Source organism: Amia ocellicauda, chromosome 1 (genome assembly GCF_036373705.1).
Source record: "Amia ocellicauda isolate fAmiCal2 chromosome 1, fAmiCal2.hap1, whole genome shotgun sequence".
Classification (NCBI taxonomy): domain Eukaryota; kingdom Metazoa; phylum Chordata; class Actinopteri; order Amiiformes; family Amiidae; genus Amia; species Amia ocellicauda.
In genome coordinates, this window is record NC_089850.1 from 47,854,126 (window position 1) to 47,876,507 (window position 22,382).

Below are 22,382 nucleotides of genomic sequence, written 5' to 3' on the forward strand. Positions count from 1 at the left end.
ATATGAAAATACAGGAGTCATCCCTGATATGAAAAGGTCAACTCACAATCCAGACTAATTGCTGTTAATTGTTTCTAATAGCTCTAAATTATTATTCATACTAAGCCTCTGGGACTGAACTCTTTCCATAGCTTGGTTGCAGTGCCATCCACTCTTACTGTGGCTCAGCTGATGCTGCAGAATTGTATGTAGACTTTGGTAGGCATGATCTGGTGAGTGAGAAGACCCTTGCTTTCCCTTGTTTTGTACTTGATAGTCGTACTGTGGGGCTCCAGAGGAACTCTCCTACCAGTGACTTCATATCATCTTTAAGATTCATTGTATTTTTACATAATTTTATTTTCCTGAATGTTTTGCAATGAATGGTTATGTGTATTTACTGGTCTGTCTGTTGGCTTCCAGGCAGGTGCGGATGAAGAGGGTTTTAGAGAATGAGACAGGAGCCGGGCCCTGGGGGCTGGTGCACAATGACTCCTGCAGCTCAAGTGTCTGCACCTGGGAAGTTGAAAACCACATGGGGACGTTTCAGTTCCGTGCGGCAGCTGCCAATTTGCTTGGTCTTGGAGAATACAGTGATGCCAGTGAAGCTATAGAAATGCACGGTAATAGCTCAGCATTGGAAACCATGTGAATGTCTGAAATAGTGCAGTCGTTTCTCTTTTTAAAGCTGGTTGGAAGCTGATCTTAATCATTGTATATATATATATATATACATATTAGCATCATCACATGACATTTAGTGTAAACTGAATGGTTAGTGCACGGGATAAGGCAATAGAATTTGGGGAATCAAAGTGAAAAAGAGAAAAGTGATGGTTTGGTCAAGATATCCAGATCCAGATCCAAGCATGACAATGTAATACTTCAGAAAAGCCCAGCAGGGCAGGAAAATGAATACAAGTATATATAGATATACTGAAAGAGCTGAACCTCTACTTTGCCCTTTTAACACCGACAAGGAGTTGAAACTCATCTGCTGCTTGATTTTATCTGAATTTATTTTCAGGTCATTCTGACAGCAATGTAGCCGTTATTACAGCCATAGTGACAGTGACTCTTCTGATTCCAACAGTTGTATTTGGCTTGGGTAAGTGATTTCTATAATTATAACTTAGTGAATGTATAACATTAAGATAGGAAAAAAAAAAAAAAAAAAAGGAAAATCAGTTTATTGGCCATACTGCTAAAAGATAAATAAACTACACTGATTACAACCTAATTAAATGCAGTGGAGACTATAAGGATACAATAATACAATAATACAACTTTATTTATATAGTGCCTTTCATACTAAAAGCAGCTCAAAGTGCAACAGTTTTCCATACAGACAAGAGATTGTTTTTCAACTTTTTATTTGCTAAGACTGATTTACAAAGAGAACAACATACTTTGAAAACACAGAAGCAATAATTCACCTATTCAAGAGAAAATGCACAAAAGCTCTCAAAGTAGATATTTTAAAATGAAAAGATTATATATTTAATTGAGAAGATTATGCATTTAAATGAGAAGAGTATATATATATATATATATATATATATATATATATATATATATATTTAGCAACAGAAGTCATCATCTGGTTTCTTTATTTTTTCCATTTCTTAAACCCGAAGAAAAATATCCTGCTTGTTTGATTTCTTGTAGTGTATATCAGACGACGGAAGCGAAAGGAATCCGGTGCTAACAATATATGCATCGACTTGAAGCCTGATGCGGAACTGGATCAGATCCGGGGATTAGTGGGATTAGTTGATAACTGCTATGCTGTGAGGTAACAGGAACTCAACAATATTATTTTGATGTCAGCAACAAATAAAAAAAACATGTGTAAGATAAAACTATAACAGCAGTTCATTTCCTTTATAAATAAGATTGTATTCTATGGCATGTAACACTGTATTGAAAAAATCTTCTAGAAGGTTAACAATCAGTACTCCTGAAAATGCTACGATTTGTGTAACTGAATGTTGGTACGATGTGAGGGGATATTCTGTTTTGTGGTGGTGCAATTAACAGCTATGATAATGTCTTGATTTTATACTGTGAAATATAAAACATTAGTGGTTGTAAATGAAAAAATATGGTCTGTAAAGGCTTACTCATTTCCTAAAAGCCAGATGAGTCATGTGACAGCACCAATCCAGATGTAAGCTTGCACTGGTAGGTTTATTAAACTTAAATAGGTGCCTTGACTATTCTGCCGTGACACTTTTCTCATTGCTTCCAGTCCCCTGCCAGACCAGTATGAGAACAGCACTCTGCCTGTGTTTCCACGGGAGAGACTCCGACTGCAGCGCTTCCTGGGCAGTGGGGCTTTTGGCGAGGTGTATGAAGGCCTTGCTGTGAACATCCTGGGTGAAGGAGGAGGGGAAACCAAAGTGGCTGTGAAGGTGAGAATATTTTGTCCACCAGATGGTGCCGAAGTGTCCCATTTTCCCTTGTTCCAGGGATTTTTTTGAGTTATCAGTTTGTAAACTGGCTGTTACAACACTACTTCACAATTTTACCATCAAATGCTGTGCAGGCTAACACTTCTTAATGATGAATATCCACAAGAGGGAGTTTCTAGGATTCTTATAAGAAAATAATCCATCTTTTGTAAACCAATTTAGAGACAATGAATGTCAGGGGTAGAGTATTTTATTTTATGAAACTGAGGTACGACTGTTTATCCCCTAAACAATCCCAGCTGTTTTTGCTCAGTTATTGAAGAGCATGAAAGATAAATCAGTAAACATGTCAGTCCTTTAAGTAAATACTCAAATATTTTATTTCCTGTTTTGTGTGTTCAATAAAGAGTGAAAGTGTTGCCTTCATTTTTGTATCTGTTCATCTCTAAAGGTTTCAAGTAGTTTAAAGTACTATTAGTCAGAAAACAAACATGGAATGGTCTGAAGGATTTTGAAACCAGTGTAACCTTACACTTTTATACTGAAGATGTTAGGTATAACTGAACGCACATAATGGAAGCCATGTCATAACAATGTCCTTTCAAAACTGGTGTGCAGGCTTGAGACCAGTGGATTGTGCGGTGCAGGGCCCCCGGGCGGCCCTCTGCTCACTGAACCAAGAGGTCTGGATTCAGAGCATGTGGGGAGATGCCCCCCAGTGAGCTGGGGAGCCCCTATTCCGGCTGTAAGGGAGGTGCTGACAGTGACAGGGCTACAGTAAATGGTTATTGTATCTTTGTTTTGAACAGACCCTTAAGAAAGGTGCTACAGACCATGAAAAAGCCGAATTCCTGAAGGAGGCACACTTAATGAGGTAAGCGTAGGCCCATTAACACCAGTCCCATGGTGTTCACAGTGTCACAATGTAGCAAATGAAGGCGAGACTCAGGCAACCGACCACCTCTTGTCTGCAATTTGGACATTTGTCTTTACATGTGTTTGCATATGCAGGGGAAATTGTTAAAGAAACAAAGTAATAGCCTTGAATGCTGGAGATTTTGGGAAAACTCTGTCCTCACATCTGTGTTGTGTGACTATATAAACATGAAAATCCTACTAAATGTGGAACACTAAACACAGTACTGTATACATTACTGGCTTATACAGTAATATCCTTTACTCATTTGGTCCCATATCTTCGTCATTCTCTGTAAGATAATCCTCTCTGAGACAGAGACTGCAGACTGAAAAAGAACTGAAATTGCCAGGTTCTTTTAACAAGTCTGAAGGCAGAATAATCGTTTTGTAATAAGAAAAACACTTCAATTATATTTTAATTTCAGAAAGTTTAAACACTCTCATATAAATTGATATGCTGATGTTACCGTCCTTTATTGATTTCCAGGTGTCTTTATAATTGTGACCACTAATGTATGGGTGCTATCTTAGATACACACCAACATCATCATAGAAGACCATTGTGTGCAGGGTGAAGTCTACAGTTATTTTTCACAGAACTACTTTTGTATTTCATGGCTACATTGGAAGAATAGATGTTGTTTGATGTGGCTTATGTATTTTATGATGATTTTATAGCAATGATAACAGCAGCAAAGCGTCTTGGTATTGGTACTGATTGCACCTAACTTTAGTGATCACAGCATGTTATTGTAAGGGAGGTTTATGAAACAAGCACTTAACAAAGTGGAAATATTTTCATTTTCACTCAAGTGTGCTTAGCAGAATTTCCCTGGTGTGAAGAAAACTGGTGATATGTGATCACAGCATTGAATAAATGAATGGCTGGGTGGTTTTTGATCCGTATTTCAGTTTCTATGCACTGGTTTCTTTATATATCATACTTATTGTAATTCATGCTGTGAAAGGCAACAGAAACCTGAAATGTTTTCATCAAAATCATTTTTATATATATTTTATGAGAGATAATTCAATGTTTTTTGTATTATTGTTTTGTTATATTCATTTTTTTTTTGCACAAATTAAGGCCATTTAAACTTGGTTTATGCAATTCCATAGCCTATGCATCTATTGTGACTGTGACAAAAACAATTGTGCAAGGTCAAGCTTGAGCTTAACATTATGTGTTTTATGTGTTGACCTCAAAACACGGTTTGATTTTAAATGTAGCATTTCAATGAGAGGTGTGATTGTATGAATTTAGCAAATCACCTTTGCTGAGATTAGTATTGGTGCTTTATTATCATGTGGAGCAATCAGTTAACATTAAGCAGATAATCATTATTCCAGCACATGATCGGACTGAGTGAACAGCTGATCAGTATTACTTATTTGAAAGGCATTGCACTTTAATTTTTTTTTTCAATTTATTATTAATTACTATAAAATGAATAGTTACACACAATTGATTGGACAAATTCTTAACAATTCTGATATGTTATAAGTCTTTTCATATTTGTTATTGCTGTGTAAGGTAATTAAGTATTCATGATAAAATGTTTAATGCTTACATTGAAAGGTACTGTCTTTCAGTCTAAAGTCAATTTTAAAATTCCATCCTGTCTCCAAATATCCCTATGATTGTGAAGATATAGTCCACTTACATCTCTGTCTATGAGAATTGCTTTGAAAATGCAGAAACCAAGCACTGCTGTCAAGAAAGTGAACAATATTATTTTGAACTACAGTCTTTTCTAAACAATTTGAAAAAAAAAACGGACTTGAATGCAGTAATGTAATTGACACTGAAGAAAGCGTGGCACAGTAGTTCCAGTGTAATGATAAAAGGCGTGCCACACAATGAGGCAACCTTCTATTCCTCTTCACCAGGTCTAGTAGGCTTTCAATGTGCATCAGCATTGTAGAAGACTAATATATTATTTTCCTATTCTCTTATTTTTAAAAGGTATGTTTGTCAAGTCCTTTTCATATGTTCTTTCTGTTTGAGCTGGTCAGATCTGGCCTAAGAAAGACACCATCACCATTCACAATTCAAATAATGCATACTTTTCTAAGTGCAGTCCACTGTCCTGGAATTGGTTCATGCTTCCTCTTGTAAAACAAGTTTGCAAGGTCAAGCTTGAGCTTAACATTGTGTTTTATTATATAACCCTTACACATAGCAAACATTAACAGAATTGGGTACATGAACACTCATTATGTTTACATGCGAATATGATTCCCAGTTGTATTCTGAATTCTTCATTTCCTGAATAAGTCCTGCATGCCTTGGAATAATAGTCCTTGTAGAATACTTATCTGGGATATGGTACCAAGTTTGACCTGAAGACAAAAAAGGAACTAACTTAATGTTGTTTTCTTCCCTTTAGCGCTTTATCTGTTCTGCCAAACACCTTTGCAGTCTTTTCCTTATTTAACTAGTATTTACAACTATTTTATATTCCCATACAACATATTTTAAGAACTCTTTTAAAATATTGTAAGTCCAACTTTAAAATAGTCTATTTTCAGTATATATGTGCAGTACTGTTTTGGCATGTTGACATTTCTCAATCTGTTAAGAAGGTGAATGATTCATTGAGTGCAAATCTCAGTAATTTTTTTTTGTTTTGTTTAGTTTTTCTCATTTCACTGCTTACTGTCAAGTTAATCAGTCTTAAAGGTGCATTCACCTGACAATTAAAATTGTTATCAGACCTTTGTGATTTAACTGAGAAGCGGACATGGAATCAAAGCACTAATTACAACAGAAAGCAGAAAAAAAGGTAAAAAGTAATTAAGTACATCTGCACTACATTTTTCTTTTCCTCTTTTCACTGTTCTATGAAAAGTCAGTTTGATCACCCTAACATCCTGAAGCTGCTTGGAGTGTGTCTGCTGAATGAGCCTCAGTACATCATCCTGGAGCTGATGCGCGGAGGAGACTTGTCCTCATATTTGAGGGGAGCCAGAGAAACTACAGTAGGTATTCAGTCTCACCCCAAACAACCGCTCCCACAATATACAGCAGGGACAGTATAAGTGTGTGGGTGAATAGGTGCACAAATCAGCAAGTACAAATTTGGGGTAACATAGTTTTTCCCCTACAATTATATTATTGCTAACAATGTAATATTCTTTCCATTAATGCTATTTGCTTATTTTTAACGTTTCTGTAAGAAAATCAGCTATGATTTATCTGCAACTTGGACAAGGGTATATCTTTGAATATGTCTTTGCATATTGCATGCTTACATTGCAGATATTATAATGCAAACAGTTGAAAGTACACCTGCTAACTGCCAACCCTTTGAAATCGAAAGACAGCCATTACCGAATGGGAAGAGCCTTCTGACCTGCCAATCAATGAAAACATGTACCAAACCTGCCCAATAGGGGCCCTGCTGGCAGGAGGAAGACCCGCCCCCGGCGTCTATGAAAAGTCTCCTCCTGACTGCAGCTGCCTGCCATTTCTTCTTTCACCTTGCCAGTGATTCTGCTTAGTTTAGTTTTCGCTTTGCATGTGTGCTAAGTGGAGAAGTGTGGTCACCTGCTTTTCGAAGTTGGATTGCTTGGATTCTCTTCAGAGTATTATTATTATTATTCTACACTCTTCTCTTCTCCAGAGAGGAGACCACGCTCCTCCAGAAGGATATTCCAAAGAAATAAACATTCCTGATCCCGCTCATCTTGGCGCTCTACTCCACAGCGAGTTTCACCATGCCAGTCCCCTCCCCCTATTAGTTAAGGGGCACCTCCCTCCTGGAGAGAGTAGGAGGAGGAGTTTAAGAGCACATTCTCCGCCAATTTGGGGAAGTGACGGAGACCTTAGCCACTCAGCAGCACATTCTAAACAACATGTGGGCACGGCTACCATCAGCAGACCAGGCCCCACTCCCCCCCCAGCTACCGCTGCCACCTGAGGAGAGTTTTTCCCACGTGGCTTCTCGATCTGACATCTCGGATCCCCCATCCTACCCTGGGGAGACTGAGGAGGCGAGTTCAGCGTCTGAACACTTCACAGGCCTGAGCGCAGAGTTCAAGGCACTGATGAGGCATGCAGCAGAAGCAGTATAGATTCCCTGGTCCCCTCAGGAAGAGGTGCTGAGAAATAGGCTTATGAGGGAAAAAGCCTCTAGACCCTCTGAAGCCTTGCTCCTCTTCGAGGATTGCGTGGCCATTGTCCAGTCTACCTGGAACCGGCCAGCATCTGCTCCTGCGACTTCCAGGCAAAATTCCAGGCAGTGTGCGCAACAGCGGGGGCAGACCAGAAGGGCCTGGGATCCTTCCCACCAATAGGAGACTCAGTGACCAGACTGGTATAGGCTAATGTGTTGTTAGGCAAAGAACCCCTTTGTCCTAATAAACAGTGCAGGACCACGGACACTATGCTCAAAAAAGCATACTCTGCTGAAACTTCAGCGGTCCGGGCAGTCAACGCACAGGCCATCCTAGTCCTCTACATGGGACACCTCGCAGGACAAATAAGGGAGTGACACTCTGCGGGAGATTCGGAGGAGCTTGAGCTTGTGTCCGCATACATGACAGATTTGCTGTGCGAGAGAGGGAAAGCCATGGGGAGATCCCTCACAGCCATGGTAGCAGCCCGACCCCATCTCTGGCTCAAGCTCCAGGACAAGGAGAAGGTGGTGCTTCACCAGCCACAGGTGAGGGGTAAGAATAGGCTCTCCAGCTGGAGACCTAAGGGCCGGGGAGACCCGCAACAGCCCCCTGCGAAGCCACAAGGAATGTCCCTGAAGGGAAGCGGCCGCCATCACCACCCCCACCACATCCCAACAGACCAACCGGACTCGACCAATAGCAAGCCTGCACCCAGGACTCCTGGGTGTGAATGACGATGACCCATGGATACACTCTCGAATTCCACTCTGTCCCCCACCCCTTCAGGGGGGTGCTGACCACTACTGTCGGATGCCCTGAAAGGGCGAAAGCTCTGTCACATGAAATCTCTGTGATGCGGGAGAAACGAGCGATACGACGACGCATAGGACATTCGAGCAGGTTCTACTCAGGATACTTCCTAGTGCCAAAGAAGGATGGAGGCTTCAGGCCCATTCTCAACCTGAGGGGCCTCAACATGTTTCTGAAGAAAATAAACTTCTGTAAGTTGACTGCACAGCGTACCCTCCAGTCCGTCCGGCTGGGCGACTGGTTCACGTCAATAGACCTCCGGGACGCCTACTTCCATGTCCCCATCCTCCCAGCACACAGGAAATACCTGTGCTTGGCCTTCCAAGGCCAGATGTATAAGTTCAGTGTGCTGCCGTTCGGCCTCTCACTGGCTTCCCACACATTCTCAAAGTGCATGAATGCAGCATTGGCCACCCTCAGGACAAAGGGGATAAGGATCCTGAATTACCTTCTTGACTGGCTGGTGTGCGCAGACTCCAGGCTCCAGGTGGAGGAACATACAGCAGAGGTCATATGTCACGTGACTGCACTGGGTCTCGCAGTTCACATACAGAAAAACTCCCTCAAACCCGCACAGATGGTGGGCTTCTTGGGAATGAGGCTAGACTCTTGGGACATGCTTGCCTACCTATCCAGAGACAGAATCGAGTCATTGGAGAAGAGGATTCTGAAGGGCATCAACTCTTCAACTGGTCAAGTTTAAAAAACTGTTGGGGCTGATGTCGGCCACCTTGAATATTCTCCACCTGGGTCTCATGCACACGTGCCCATTACAATGCTGGTTAAACGCCCACAGGCTACACCCAGCGAGAGACAAACACCACCCACTGACAGTGACCTCAACATGCTGGCAGGCACTGTAGAAATGAAAGCAATCTGCGCTTCGGCACCCACCTTGGATGCCCACACAGATGGGGCGTTATCACCTTATACACCTCATGTACAGGGTGGGGCATTGTCTAGAATGGAATGTGAGTCAGTGAGATGTGGAGCGGTGTCTGGTCGTCCGCTCACATGAACGTTCAGGAGCTGCAAGCAGTATGGCTGCCGCTGCACCACTTTCACCATGTTCTGACAGACAAGCATGTCCTGGTTTGGACAGACAGCATGTTGGTGGTGGCCTACATCAACCACCAGGGGGGTCTTCACGCCCCCAAACTCCATCGTGTGGCATGCAGACTTCTCCTGTGGGTGTAGGACAGTCTCCGCTCAATATGGGCAATATACCTGCCCGGCATGTCCAATACAGCGGTGGACATTCTCTCCAGGGGCGGTCCGGACAGCTTGGAGTGGAGACTGAATCCTCAGGAGGAGGAACAAATCTGGGAAAGGATGGGTCAAGCTCAGGTTGACCTCTTTGCCACACGGGCAACAGCCCACTGCCCTCTCTGGTTCTCGCTGGAAACTGGAGGCAGTCCCCTGGGCGTGGATGTTTTTGCTCACACATGGGCACAGGAACTGCTGTACACTTTCCTCCCACTGCCACTTCTTTCAGTGACACTAGAGAGGATTCGCCAGGACAGAGCCCAAGTCCTCCTGATTGCCCCCTAGTGGCCGAGACAGTTGTGGTTTGTGACGCTGGCACAGATGATCAGCGCGGATCCATGGCAGCTTCCGCTTTGACAGGACTTGCTGAGTCAAGCAGAGGGATTGCTGTGGCACCCTAACCCGGCACAGCTGCAGTTGTGGGTTTGGCCCCTAATGGCTAATGTCTATGGGGCTGCCTGATAATGTAGTGGAAACATTGCAGTTGACCAGGGCCCCCTCCACCAGGGGCGCAATATCCTTACAAGTGGTCAACCTTCCAGGACTGGTGTCTAGCCAGACATGCAGATCTGGTGTCGTGCCCCATGTCGACCATCCTGTGCTTCCTGCAACAACTGCTAGAAGATGGGAAATCTGCATCCACATTGAAGGTATATCTGGTTGCCATCTCAGCATGCCATGATAAGATTGACAATATCTCCTCAAGAGTCCATTTCCTGGCAACCCAATTTCTGAAGGGTGCGAGATGTTTGAGACCACCAATAAAGGACACAATTCCAGCCTGGGACTTGGAATTAGTTCTGTAAGGACTTAGCGGTGCTCCCTTTGAGCCCATTTCCACAATGGAGCTCCACTTTCTCTCACTCAAGGCATCCTTTCTTGAAGCGATATGGTTGGCAAGGATAATTTGTGAAATTCACACCTTCTCTGTGGATATAGCCTGTCTGATCTTCTCAGGAAGCAACGCCAGAGTCACTCTGAGGACAAGCCCGGCCTTCCTACCCAAGATCGTATCGGCGTTTCACATAAATCAACCAATTGTAATAGAGTCTTTCCATCCCCCTCCACATACATTGGATGAGGATCCCAGACTACACACACTTTGCCTTGTCCAGGCCTTGAGGTGCTATATGTGAAGGACTACGCACAGCCGCAAATCCGACCAGCTCTTTGTCTGCTTTGGTTCCACCATCAGAGGGAGGGTGGTTTCAAAACAACGACTGGTCCACTGGGTGGTTGATGCGATCCAGCTCACCTATGAGACTGCTAATGTTCCCATGCCTGAACACATCTCAGTGCACTCAACAAGGGGACAGGCCACATCGTGGGCTCTCTTTCATGGTGCCACACTTGAAGACTTGAAGACCTGGTCCAGTCAACAGACCTTCACGAGGTTCTACCGCCTCAACGTGACGGACAGGCTGCACCCAATCTTGGGCACCCAGGTACTTCAAACAGCTGGCCCTCAGGTGCCGTGAGGCTCTGCTATGCTTGCCATGATGGGATTGGGGCTTAAATCAGGTGTCAGGATTCGCAACAGCTCTGGTATAGTCTTCCTATTCAGTAATGGCTGGAACGCTATATATATTATCATAACCCCGGTTCCCTGAAAAAGAAAGACAGCCATTACCCTTCGGGGGTCGCTCGGCCAGACGACCTTCCTGATGAAGAAATGTTAGGCAGCTGCAGACTTTTCAAAGACGCCAGGGTACTTCCCATTCAGTAATGACTGTCTTTCTTTTTCAGGGAACCGGGCTTATGATAATAACCTATCATTTTCTTAAGCAGACAAAGTTTTTGAGAATTTCTCTGCAATGTTAGTCTTAACAGTGAAAACGCTCTGTGAATCTTTTATTTCTATTACACAGTACTGGTAATTGTTCAGTTAATGAGCAGTATTTAACCCAATCAGTCCACACTCTTACAAGATTTCCAATTACTGGGTTTTATGAAAACACATTAGTGCTCTTTGGTTTTCCCTAACCTTAAAATGTGAGCTTTAGAAAATGTAAAGGGGAATCACCTAGTAGGTTTAATAGCATAAGATCCAAAGGAACTGCTCTATGATATTCTACAGCAGGTCTAATTTTAAAAATCCAAGCATATTTTTTTATTTGTGCTTTTTTATTATTTTAGAATGTCATAATATCACTGTCTTATCCTTCTACAATGTCAAATATTTGGAATGTATTAGTAGTATTGCTGGGCTCTGAAATGCTCTGGGATTGAGTTTTCAAGGTGGACACAAATAACTGCATTTTGTTAGATATGTATTTGCCTACCTTTCTGTCGGATTATCATGTTACTTTATACTGTAACTATGTGTTTATTTAATTATTTTTAAACAGAAATTTAATAGAACAGTATCCTATCATTTGTAGGGCCATCATCCATTACTGAATTCATCAGATCTACTTGACATTTGTGTGGATGTTTCTAAAGGCTGTTCCTACCTAGAGAAAAGGCACTTCGTTCACAGGTACTATTTCAGTCTGCAACTGAAATACACATCTCTGCTACATGCACCATCACACCATCATCATAATACAAATAATCCTATTTTCCTTAATCTATAATCTGTGTTGTTAAAGGAAAGACTAACATGACTGTCAAATGTTGGATCTTCTTGCATAGATGGTTCAATAGTTCTAATCTCAAATCAATCAGTTTTCCTTATTTTGAAACAAAATTAAAAGATTGTTCCTTCATATGGTTATTAGATTATTTGATCATTCAGTGGCATTAATGCAAACCTACACTGTGCTCTATGTGAGTTGATCACATTGAAACTGATCTTTCCTGTAGGGATTTGGCAGCCAGAAACTGCCTGGTGTCAGTAAAGGAGTATGACGACCCTGGTAGGGCAGTGAAGATTGGAGATTTTGGATTAGCTCGAGACATCTACAGGAGTGACTACTACAGGAAGAGGGGGGAGGCGCTGCTGCCAGTGCGCTGGATGTCCCCAGAGAGCCTGATCGATGGGATCTTCACCAAGTACTCCGACGTGTGGTAAACTGCTGGTTCTTAGTCATAGTGACAAAACAATAGCCAACTCACAAGGCAATATGTCCACGGTTGTGTTGTTCATTGTAATGGAAAAATCCAGGCTCTATCTTTGTCTATGTCAGTCTTTATTAATAATATTCCTATTCAATAAATCCTGAAACAAACAAATGGTCAATTCATTCCAATATTTTGCTTTGTATTTGTTTCAATATATACAAAATGTTTATTAGTCAGTGCATTAAACTGAGTAAAGACCAAAAGTGTATATTTGTAAAATCATACTATATATATATATATATATATATATATATATATATAGATGGAGTTCAGACTACATGGCATACTCCTGTATCGTTACCCAGGGCCTTTGGGGTGCTGTTATGGGAGATTGCAACTTTAGGGGGGCAGCCATACCCAGCCTTATCCAACAGTGAAGTCCTGCACTACGTCAATTCAGGAAGGAGAATGGAGTCACCCAGACACTGCCCTGAGACTTTGTAAGTACATTTCTAAATATATATATATATAAATGGTCCTTGCTGCATAACTTTTTAAAAGGCTCAGGACAGGACACAGGTGGGAGTTTGCGTTTGCATTTGAGGCACTGCATTTCTCTATTGTTTTTATGTGAAATCCTCTAGTTTTGAAACTTTCTTCTTGAAGTCCATAGAACTACTGGCACAAAGTATTTAATTTTGCAGAAAGTAATTAGTTGACTTAGCATACTGTATCTGTAAAGAACTGAGTGAATATTGTATTTTTTTATTCCAAACTCCTGCTCGTGTCCTAACATTTCTCCGATCATGTCAGTTTGTTCTCTCCTCGTAGTTGTGTAAGGGATGAACACTTCATGTTGTGAACTGGAGGAAATACAATCGATCTTTTCTTCTCCCTGCTTAATCTGTCTGAACCTTGAGTGCATTTGAAGTATTTCATACCATTGTATGACACAAACACATTTTTTATGGTTTTCTGGGCTGTGTTCTTTAAAAGTGTCACCCTGAGCAGAAAATTAATAATTTTCATGAAAACAATTATATATTTCTTTGAACCTTGAGTGCATTTGAAGTATTCCGTATCACAGTTACAACACACTGATCTTTTCTAAAGGCTTTCTGGGATGTATTTTTTCAACCTCAGTGAAAAATGATTAATTTCCACGAGAACACTTATATAAAACTGTCATTAAAATAAGCTGAATACTATTCTCATATAGTATGTTTTAATTTTATAAAGAGATAATGGCTGAAGGTTTCAGAAGAGGCCGCAAAGGCATTCTTACCACAGAGAGAATACAGTCTATGAAATTACTTCTAAAGGGTTATACTCTCCGTGTTTATAAACCTTTCATTCATTTCATTTATTGACGTGTTCTTTGAAATATAGTCCACACCAATCTAAAAATTAACAACATTCCTCTTCTGCAACAGCATATAGATGTTTCTTCATAGAGGCTTTCATTTGTGCATCTTGCTTTGTCTTCTTATTCAATTACACTGACACTCAGCACCTGCATGCATGCCCTGTCAGTAAAGCAAACATCCCTTTATCACCTCACTTTGTTGAAAAGGAATTCTTGGCTGCTATTCATTCCCAATCCAGCCATCATGTTTCTGAGCCTGCATGGTGCAAACCATTATTAATTGTCTGCAATGAGCTTCAGTTTTCTTATTGTCATTCAGCTAAATTACAGAGCATTGGTAAGAATGAAGAATTCAAAGGGTAAAATACCTTCACTGATTAGTATTGCAGTGTAGCATGTTTCAGAAAGTATTGCTGCATAGTTTTTTTTTTAATTCAAAAGGCATGTGATTAATAGGAATTTAGAATCTGATATTGTATCAAATATTAGACTCACGAACTGTAGGATGTTTAATTTTTTAAATCAAAATTGCATTTCATTTTCTCAAAAAATTACATTTAAAGTAAATAATACATACAATAAAACTATGTAGTCCATTGATTTCAAATACAGTAATAAACAAATAAATAAATAAAGGAAGCTGTTATTTTAACAAGATATGGGAAAATTATTTCTGGGAAATATATATATATATATATATATATATATATATATATATATATATATATATATAGAGAGAGAGAGAGAGAGAGAGAGAGAGAGAGAGAGAGAGTATACATGCATGTGTTTTAATTTCCGATATGTACTGGAATTTTCCCATATATTTTTGATTTCCTATGGAGGGGCTGCTTTTAATACATTCCCAAGCAATGTCAACATCAAGTTAAAGTGAGTGAAATGAAATCCCTTGAAAATATATATGCACTATTGTCATTACAAACATAGAGGAAAATGCTGTGGTTATTTGTTAAATTAGTACAATAGTTTGAATAATTAAAAAAAGTGAAGATTTTCAGTTTCTGCTAATTGACCCTTTAAAGGTTCCATAATACCTGCATGATTCTGACTGTCGACAGTCAACATTACAGACTCCAGTTTACTCTGTCCAAGAAATGCTGGTTAATGGCTCCTTTTGGTGTAGTTTGAATGTAAGATACCAGGCTCACTCTCTCTTGTAGGTTGGTACTGCTGTCTTCTGTTCATTTTATATGCAAACCAAAATTATCCTATGTAATTACTTGGTAGTTGAATAAACATGCAGTTATTGGTCTGGAAGAATGAGATGGTTCAATTTGACCATCCTAGGCTCTTTCTAACTGCTCTTAGATGCAGATTGCAAGGACTTCCCATTGAGGGTATTAAGTTTCAAATGAGTGAATAATAATGTTTTATATATATATATATAATTTGCTCTAGTTACATCAAGAATAAAGCACTTTTATTTAAATAATTCCATCTGCAAAATGACAGATTTTCAAAATTCATTTGCTGATGCTAAGTCACTTAGATGCCAGGGATTCACAGGAAGACAACACATTTCCAGATTACAACTGTCTGTGCTGAAGGAAAACACAGCTATGCTATTGTGACGGACGTTGTCCTGCTAGAATGATGTTTCAGAATACCACAGCGAACTTCCTTGTACATACAAGGAGATAAGGAGAGTGTAGTGTAATCAGACATCATGTTGTACAGAACATTAGTATCAGTAAAGTTACAAAACAAGCTGATCAGTTCTGTTAATCCATTCCAAATTTGAATGTGAATATTATGTGACCATTCAGAACCACTTTTAGTACCTAAAATATGAATATCCTGTAAAATGGTAAGAAAATATACAGTAAACCTCACTGGATATTAGAATTACCCAATCTCTGAGGGCATGTGGGTAAGCTAAATTTTCTGGTTACTAGGGGGCACTGTTTACCAATGCATTACAATATTTGAAAATACACTGACAGTGTAAGTTCTATACTTGTTTATCTCTCTTAAAAAAAAACATATTCAAGACAACAATTCAGAATGAAATGAACAGATTCACCTTGTGTTGCCCAAGATGTTTCTGGCCCTTACATTTAACCTAAAATGTAAATCCAGTAATTTTGTATCCAGTTTCTTCAGTAATATGCCATAATCAAGTTTTAATAGAAGATATTGGATAAAAGGAATACCTTATACATGTTTTAATCTTAGACAACTTTAGAAATGGGAGTGTATTTTATTCTATTGTGTTCTATTTAATTGTTTAAATTATTATACTAATAATCATTATTATACTAATTAATCAAACGTATTAATTATTATACATTCAATTGTTGTAAAATGTCTCTTTTTAGTAAGATTATTGCCAAAAAATGTTTAGTTCTATAGTGTAAAAGAGATGATATAGTTGTGTTATATTCATATGTTTATGAGGCCTGTAGTCAGAAATTAGTATTGGCTAAAAAAACACAGGAAAATGTATCATTGTTGAAAGACTTTAAGCCTAATGTTTTCAGATCCCTAGATTTAGAAAATAAACTGAATAATAAATACAGGCGATCCAGCAGACGCTAATGCAGCATTTGCCTCAGGATATGTTATCAAGTCAGTGGCCATGCAACTGACACTCACTGTCTTTTATAATATATATATATATATATATATATATATATATATATATATATATACTTAAAACATACAGCAATACTATTGAGTTACAACAATACCACCTTTCAAGATCTCTATCTGGACAGCATGTCTTTGACTCTATTGAGGTGACAAACTGTGTGTTAACCTGCTTTAAGCCTCAACTGAAACATGCTGGCACTAAGTGTGTCAGTCAGAAGAATAAAAACAGATGCATTGGATGAGATTGTTGTTTCTTTTTTCTTTCTTTTCTCTTTCTTCTCAGTGTTTCTGGCTCAAGGTACAGTCACTCAAATAAGTTTGGGTTCTCCTGGTGTCCTGTACCAGAAACCTAGGTCAGTGATATAAATAGGACCCTACCAGAACTTTAAATCTATGGAAGCATATAGAGGACTTAGTTCAAATGTAAATGCAAAATGGAATATCATTATGCAATCCCACAATTGCATAATCATGTTCCATTTATACATGCATTATTTGGGTCAAAATTAAAATTAAAATGCAATAATTCCATTTTCATTTTCATTTACACATCTAGTACGCTTATGGAACTAAAACAGATGAAAAACAGATCCTGCATCAATCAGTCAATCAATAGTTCAATCAATCAATCAATCAATCAACCAATCAACCAACCAATCAAACAATGTATTATTAATCTGTAGTCTAATTAAAAATAGTCTGTGAATAAGTAGATTTCCTTTCAACAATATATATCAAACAGGTGAAAAGTGCAGTTTATTTTATTTATTTGATGTATCAATCTTCTCATACATCTACCACCACTTCATATTCTATCATGGGTATTGTTTTGAGGAGCTTGTGGAGGGATCTTGGAGGATGTGGTTTCTTTGAACTTCTTTACATTTATATGAGCAGGTGTGTCTTAACAGCTCAGATATTAGTTAAGAATAGGATCTTTTATTCTCAGTGGCTATCATCTGTCACTTTCAACTCTTAACCTACGAGATGTAGAATCTCTCCCTGCTAAGAGTACTCAGCACACCTTAGCTTCACACCTCACCAATCAGGCCCCTCTCATCGCTTTTCTTTCTGCCTTTCCACTGTTTCCTCTTTTTTCTTTCACTGGGCTTTTCAGGCAGTTAATGCAGTTCTGCTTCATTAGCCCTCCTCTGAGAGCCCTCCACAGAGCTGGGCTCTCCACGGGCCCTGAGGCCAGGCCTAATGGCAAGGGTGGCTGAGTCTCAGCTCTTAGGTGTTTCAGAGGCAGGAAGTGTTAGCATATCAGCTTACTGGCCAGGTAAGACTCTGTTTGTTTACAAGTTCCAGTGCTGATACAGAGTCTTAGAACTTAAAAAAAAAAAGATACGTCTGAGGCTGAAGAAAGCTTGATGTTTAAAATATCCGACACTTAATCCTGCCATTGTGGGCACCTGAGCACTTCACTGCTGCAGTTTCCCACATTCCTGGACATTGGAAGAATCAAGACTTTAGAGGGTTATTTTTTAATTGTCACTGTAGTTCACTCAAGTACTATAAGATTATATGCTTAAATGTGATGAGGTAGAAAAACTTGTATTAAGGGGAACTATTGCAATCCCTAAATTGATAGGTTTATATGCACTCATGTGTTAGTAGGAATGTTTAAGTAGCTGTAATTTTTCTGTTCCATTCTATCATTTTAGTAACTTTTTAAACTTAAAAGTGTCACTTATCAGAATCATGACACTTTGAGATTGCACATGATTTTGAAAGTAGCCTTAAGAAAGACATTGACATTTTAATCTGGCATTATTTACACCATTGTCAAATTGAGTTCCATTGCACTGTAATAAATAGATAGAATAAAGGCTCATATCACATTTGTATTCATCTTCTTTATGACAACTAATAAAGATCTTGATTTCAGAAAATAAATACATTATTCCCATTATTATCTACAATGAACAATTTATTACTAAAATATTTGACATTTTTTAAAGGTGGGATGTATCAGATGACAAAGATTGACCAGTAATTTGCTGGCAATTTCCTTTAAAAACCACAGACCTATGGGCAGTGGATACTGATTGTGTGATTAAAGATCTGAAACACATTACATTGCTATGTGTAGGTTCACAGAAAGACTTAAAGAAAAATAAACCAAAGCAGCTGGACATCTGACAGACTTACATTTTGACCCATTTATGACAGACATGTAAAACAGTAGGCATTTAGAAAGAAAAAAATGTTTCCTGCATATAAACTGGCCAAGGACATGGCAATGGAAAGTCTAATTCATTTTGGTGGAATGGTATGAATAAATAAACATATCCAGACCACAACAATCGTGTCAGTTATGGATTATGTAAAAAGTTAGATTTTCAATGTTAAATTGATTGACGCTACAGATCTGGTATCGTTTTACAAAGGTGTTTTATTTTAATTTGAGTATTATGAGTACCTTCTATGCTACTGCGAGAGAGTACTTATGAACTCTGGAATTTAGAATAGTTTGAAGATATACAATGAGAAAACACCCTTATTTGTTTGTTTTGTTTGTTTATTTAGCAGACACCCTTATCTAGGGCGACTTACACTTGTCTCAAAATCCACATCTCAAAAGAATTACATAATACTGTAAAATACAATACATGCAAAATACAACATACAGCAAGATACAGTAGAGCTCTTAGTTTATGTGAAGTAAAAACAAATTTAAAATACAGTGCAGAGTTACATCCCTAATGAGTGCAGTGGGTAGATCGGGCATGATTATCAATATCATTTATGAAGATATTATATTCATAATTAAGGTAAACAGTGACTTTATCATATTAATAAGGGAAAACAAAAACAGATGAACACAAATTAATTATGAGCCTTTATTCAATGTATTTGCATGTGGACAGCACAATTTGGCAATGGTGTAAATAATGCCTGATTAAAATGTTAAACGATTTTCACTTTAAAGGCTACTTTAAAATCCTGTGCAACGTCACAGTGTCTCAGTGAATATGGAGCCATACTGTTACACTGCCATGGACCATCATTATAACCCAAACTGCCATCGGGAAAAAAAATCCCATGGTCTTTTAGATGCAGTATTTTCTGCTATCCAGTAAGTGTTGAAGTGATACATCCTGAAACACAGATGAGCTCTCCTTTGGGGTATTTACAGCAGCCATGATAGTGATTAAGGCGACACTTAAGTTTTAAAACTTAAAATGATAGAATGGAACAGATACTCTCCTACTGAGGCATGAGTGCACATACATGAGTGCATATAAATCCAGTTCCCTTTTAAGTGGTGTTCTTATGAATGTAAATATGAATACATTTTTAAGTATTCAGTTTTCTTATTTTTTCTATCTTAGCCTGTATTTTAGCCTTCTTTTGTCATTTTGATACTCCTGCAACTTTCTATACAAATATTTTTAAGCTAGAATGCTGATAGGATGATAAAGCTGGGTAATTGATATTTCTAAGTAAATAAGGTAACATTTGCAAAAAAATATTAAAGACCTCAGGAATGTACTACTAATTAATAATCTATAACTTTACATTTATATTTCATGGACATCAAATTTACACTCAGTTATAGAGACTACAGCTGAGGACTCAGGGTTTTGAAAAGAAACATTCTGTAAGTATTTAACACACAGGTAATTTGCTAGATGCACCCAAAAGAAATAAAACACAGGTCATCATTACTGACACAGCCCTTCTGGGAGGTAAATAAATTCCTAGATAATCAGAAGGCTATTGCGATATCAGTGACAAGAGGAACCAAATCTCACTGTATTTGTTTCATAACTCAACATCTTTATGCTTCAGTTATGACCCAATGGCTGTGAGAACATAAATTTACACCTAGATACACACATTCCACACAACCTGCATTGTTAGGCATGATTGCATTACACTGTGGCTAATGTTCCTGTATGGATTGTAATGTCGTCTTCATACTTCAAATGCACATTCATAGTACACAATGAATGAGCTAAGCTGTAAATTGGCAATTGGCAACTCCTGCTTCAGGTAGTTTTTTTAATGCAGAGGCAATGCTAGTTAATAAATACATACATACATACATACATACATAAATAAATAAATAAATAAATAAATAAATAAATAAAGCCCCTGTGGTTTAGACATTCCTTCCCCTTTCCTTTACTCTCTACTTGTTCTTTGTTCTAAACATGACCATAAAAATGACGGCAGAGGCTGAAATTCATGGACATTATTTCTTTTGGCAGATACAACTTGATGCTGCAATGCTGGCACAAAGAGCCCAGCAAGAGGCCAGGCTTCCGTTACATCCAGGCCCGTCTGCAGCAGCTGAGGGAGTCTCATGTGAGCTGCCATTACAGCACTGAAAGCCCGGCTGCAGCCATTAATCACGCCTTCGAAGGTCAGTGCCAGCCATGCCCAGAAGACAAGATGCATTCTTCTATCTGCAAACAGAGTCGGGATATTTTCTGTATAGTTTTATTGTCCTTTTTTTAATTGGTTTTGATCGATCATGCCATTGAACTTGCTGTATGTAATTTTGGGAGTTACACCCGAATCATACCTTTTACAATGTTATATTATGTCAGTTTACCATTTACCATCAAACTGCCAAAAAAAACTTTTTTCTATTCATATGGTATTCAAAATTCTACCTCAGGTTGGTACTTTCAAATTCAAATCTTATGGCACATTTTTTTCATTAGAATATCATACAGTAAGGTTGTGAGGGGGTTTAAGGTCATGCAAGAAGGGACAACTTTTCGTTCTGTCTTTCTTTCTTGTATTTTTTATTTCATTCTCTCTTCACCCACATCCATCACCCACAAGTTGCTTAGAGACTTGAATAGAATAATATATTGGAGATTAAAATCCCAACATGGCTCCTGTGTCCATAACACTCTTTTCTAACGTCCTTTTGAACATAGTCCTCATATTGGGTGTTTTGATTCCAGCAAAGGTTTTCAGGCTGCAATTTTCCACATCATTAAATATTTTGAAGATATTTCCATGCTGATATGGAGAGATCTGATGTGAAATTCAAACTGAGTTGAATGCTGTTTTCAATCTTTCTACCCTGGCAACTTTTATTTGCATGCTTTCAAGATTTATATATACCTGTTGCTGGTGGTCTTTACTCCATTGAAGATACTCTTTTAAGCTTAGACTTTTTTTGCAGTTTCTCTCACAGAATACCTTTTCTTGTGAAAGGGGTAAACATCATTATATTTGATCCCCTTTTTGGAGACATGGTTACTCAACATACAATTCAGTAAGAGATTCCAAGTTCATGGAATTAACTTAATTTTTATTTTGAAATGCATAATAAGGTTGAGCAGAAGCCTAATATTCATAGTAATTTTCCCTCAGTAAGTCTTCACCAGGATTTGACTGTGGACCCATCATTGTGATGGCCAGTAAATGCAAATGTACATAACATGGGTTATTTATTGATTTTTTATTAAGTCTAAGGGCAACCATGTATGAATGTCAGCACTGACTAATTTCCAGTCTCCTGGCTTTTTGTTAAGGTCAATTAGAGAGAGAATAAGGCAAATTGGATTCAATATTCCATAGTCACATCAGGTCTATTTTGTTTGATAATTGTTTTTATGAGAGATTTGGTCCAATATAATGATCCTAAATCAAAGTAATGTATTAGCAGACATCCTTATCCAGGGTAACTTACAGTTTACACAAGAACATTTTGAAGCATTACAAAAGTGCAGTAATACAATCAGTACAAAATACAATAAGCATACATCCTATTACAATGAGCTAATAAGTGCAGATACAGTTAAGTCCTGGGTATTTCAGCAGTACCTTTTGCTGCTGTTTATTTGTCTTTCTGCTTTACTTTAATAGGCTGGCCCTCATGTCCATCAGTCCCCTACACCAGCACCTAATGTTTTACACATTTGTTT

The 22,382-nt window shown here is 38.6% G+C and overlaps 1 protein-coding gene across 1 annotated transcript in view; it reads left to right on the top strand.

Moving 5' to 3' along the window:
- Positions 1 to 22,382, top strand: part of ros1 (c-ros oncogene 1, receptor tyrosine kinase) — a 44,668-nt gene that overhangs the window by 19,441 nt on the left and 2,845 nt on the right. The window contains exons 30-39 of the mRNA XM_066714030.1: positions 403 to 602; positions 1,007 to 1,087; positions 1,648 to 1,774; positions 2,231 to 2,393; positions 3,203 to 3,267; positions 6,164 to 6,293; positions 11,891 to 11,988; positions 12,315 to 12,518; positions 12,878 to 13,012; positions 20,706 to 20,860. Of these exons, the coding sequence (XP_066570127.1) occupies positions 403 to 602; positions 1,007 to 1,087; positions 1,648 to 1,774; positions 2,231 to 2,393; positions 3,203 to 3,267; positions 6,164 to 6,293; positions 11,891 to 11,988; positions 12,315 to 12,518; positions 12,878 to 13,012; positions 20,706 to 20,860 (1,358 nt within the window). The remainder of the gene's footprint in view (positions 1 to 402; positions 603 to 1,006; positions 1,088 to 1,647; positions 1,775 to 2,230; positions 2,394 to 3,202; positions 3,268 to 6,163; positions 6,294 to 11,890; positions 11,989 to 12,314; positions 12,519 to 12,877; positions 13,013 to 20,705; positions 20,861 to 22,382) is intronic.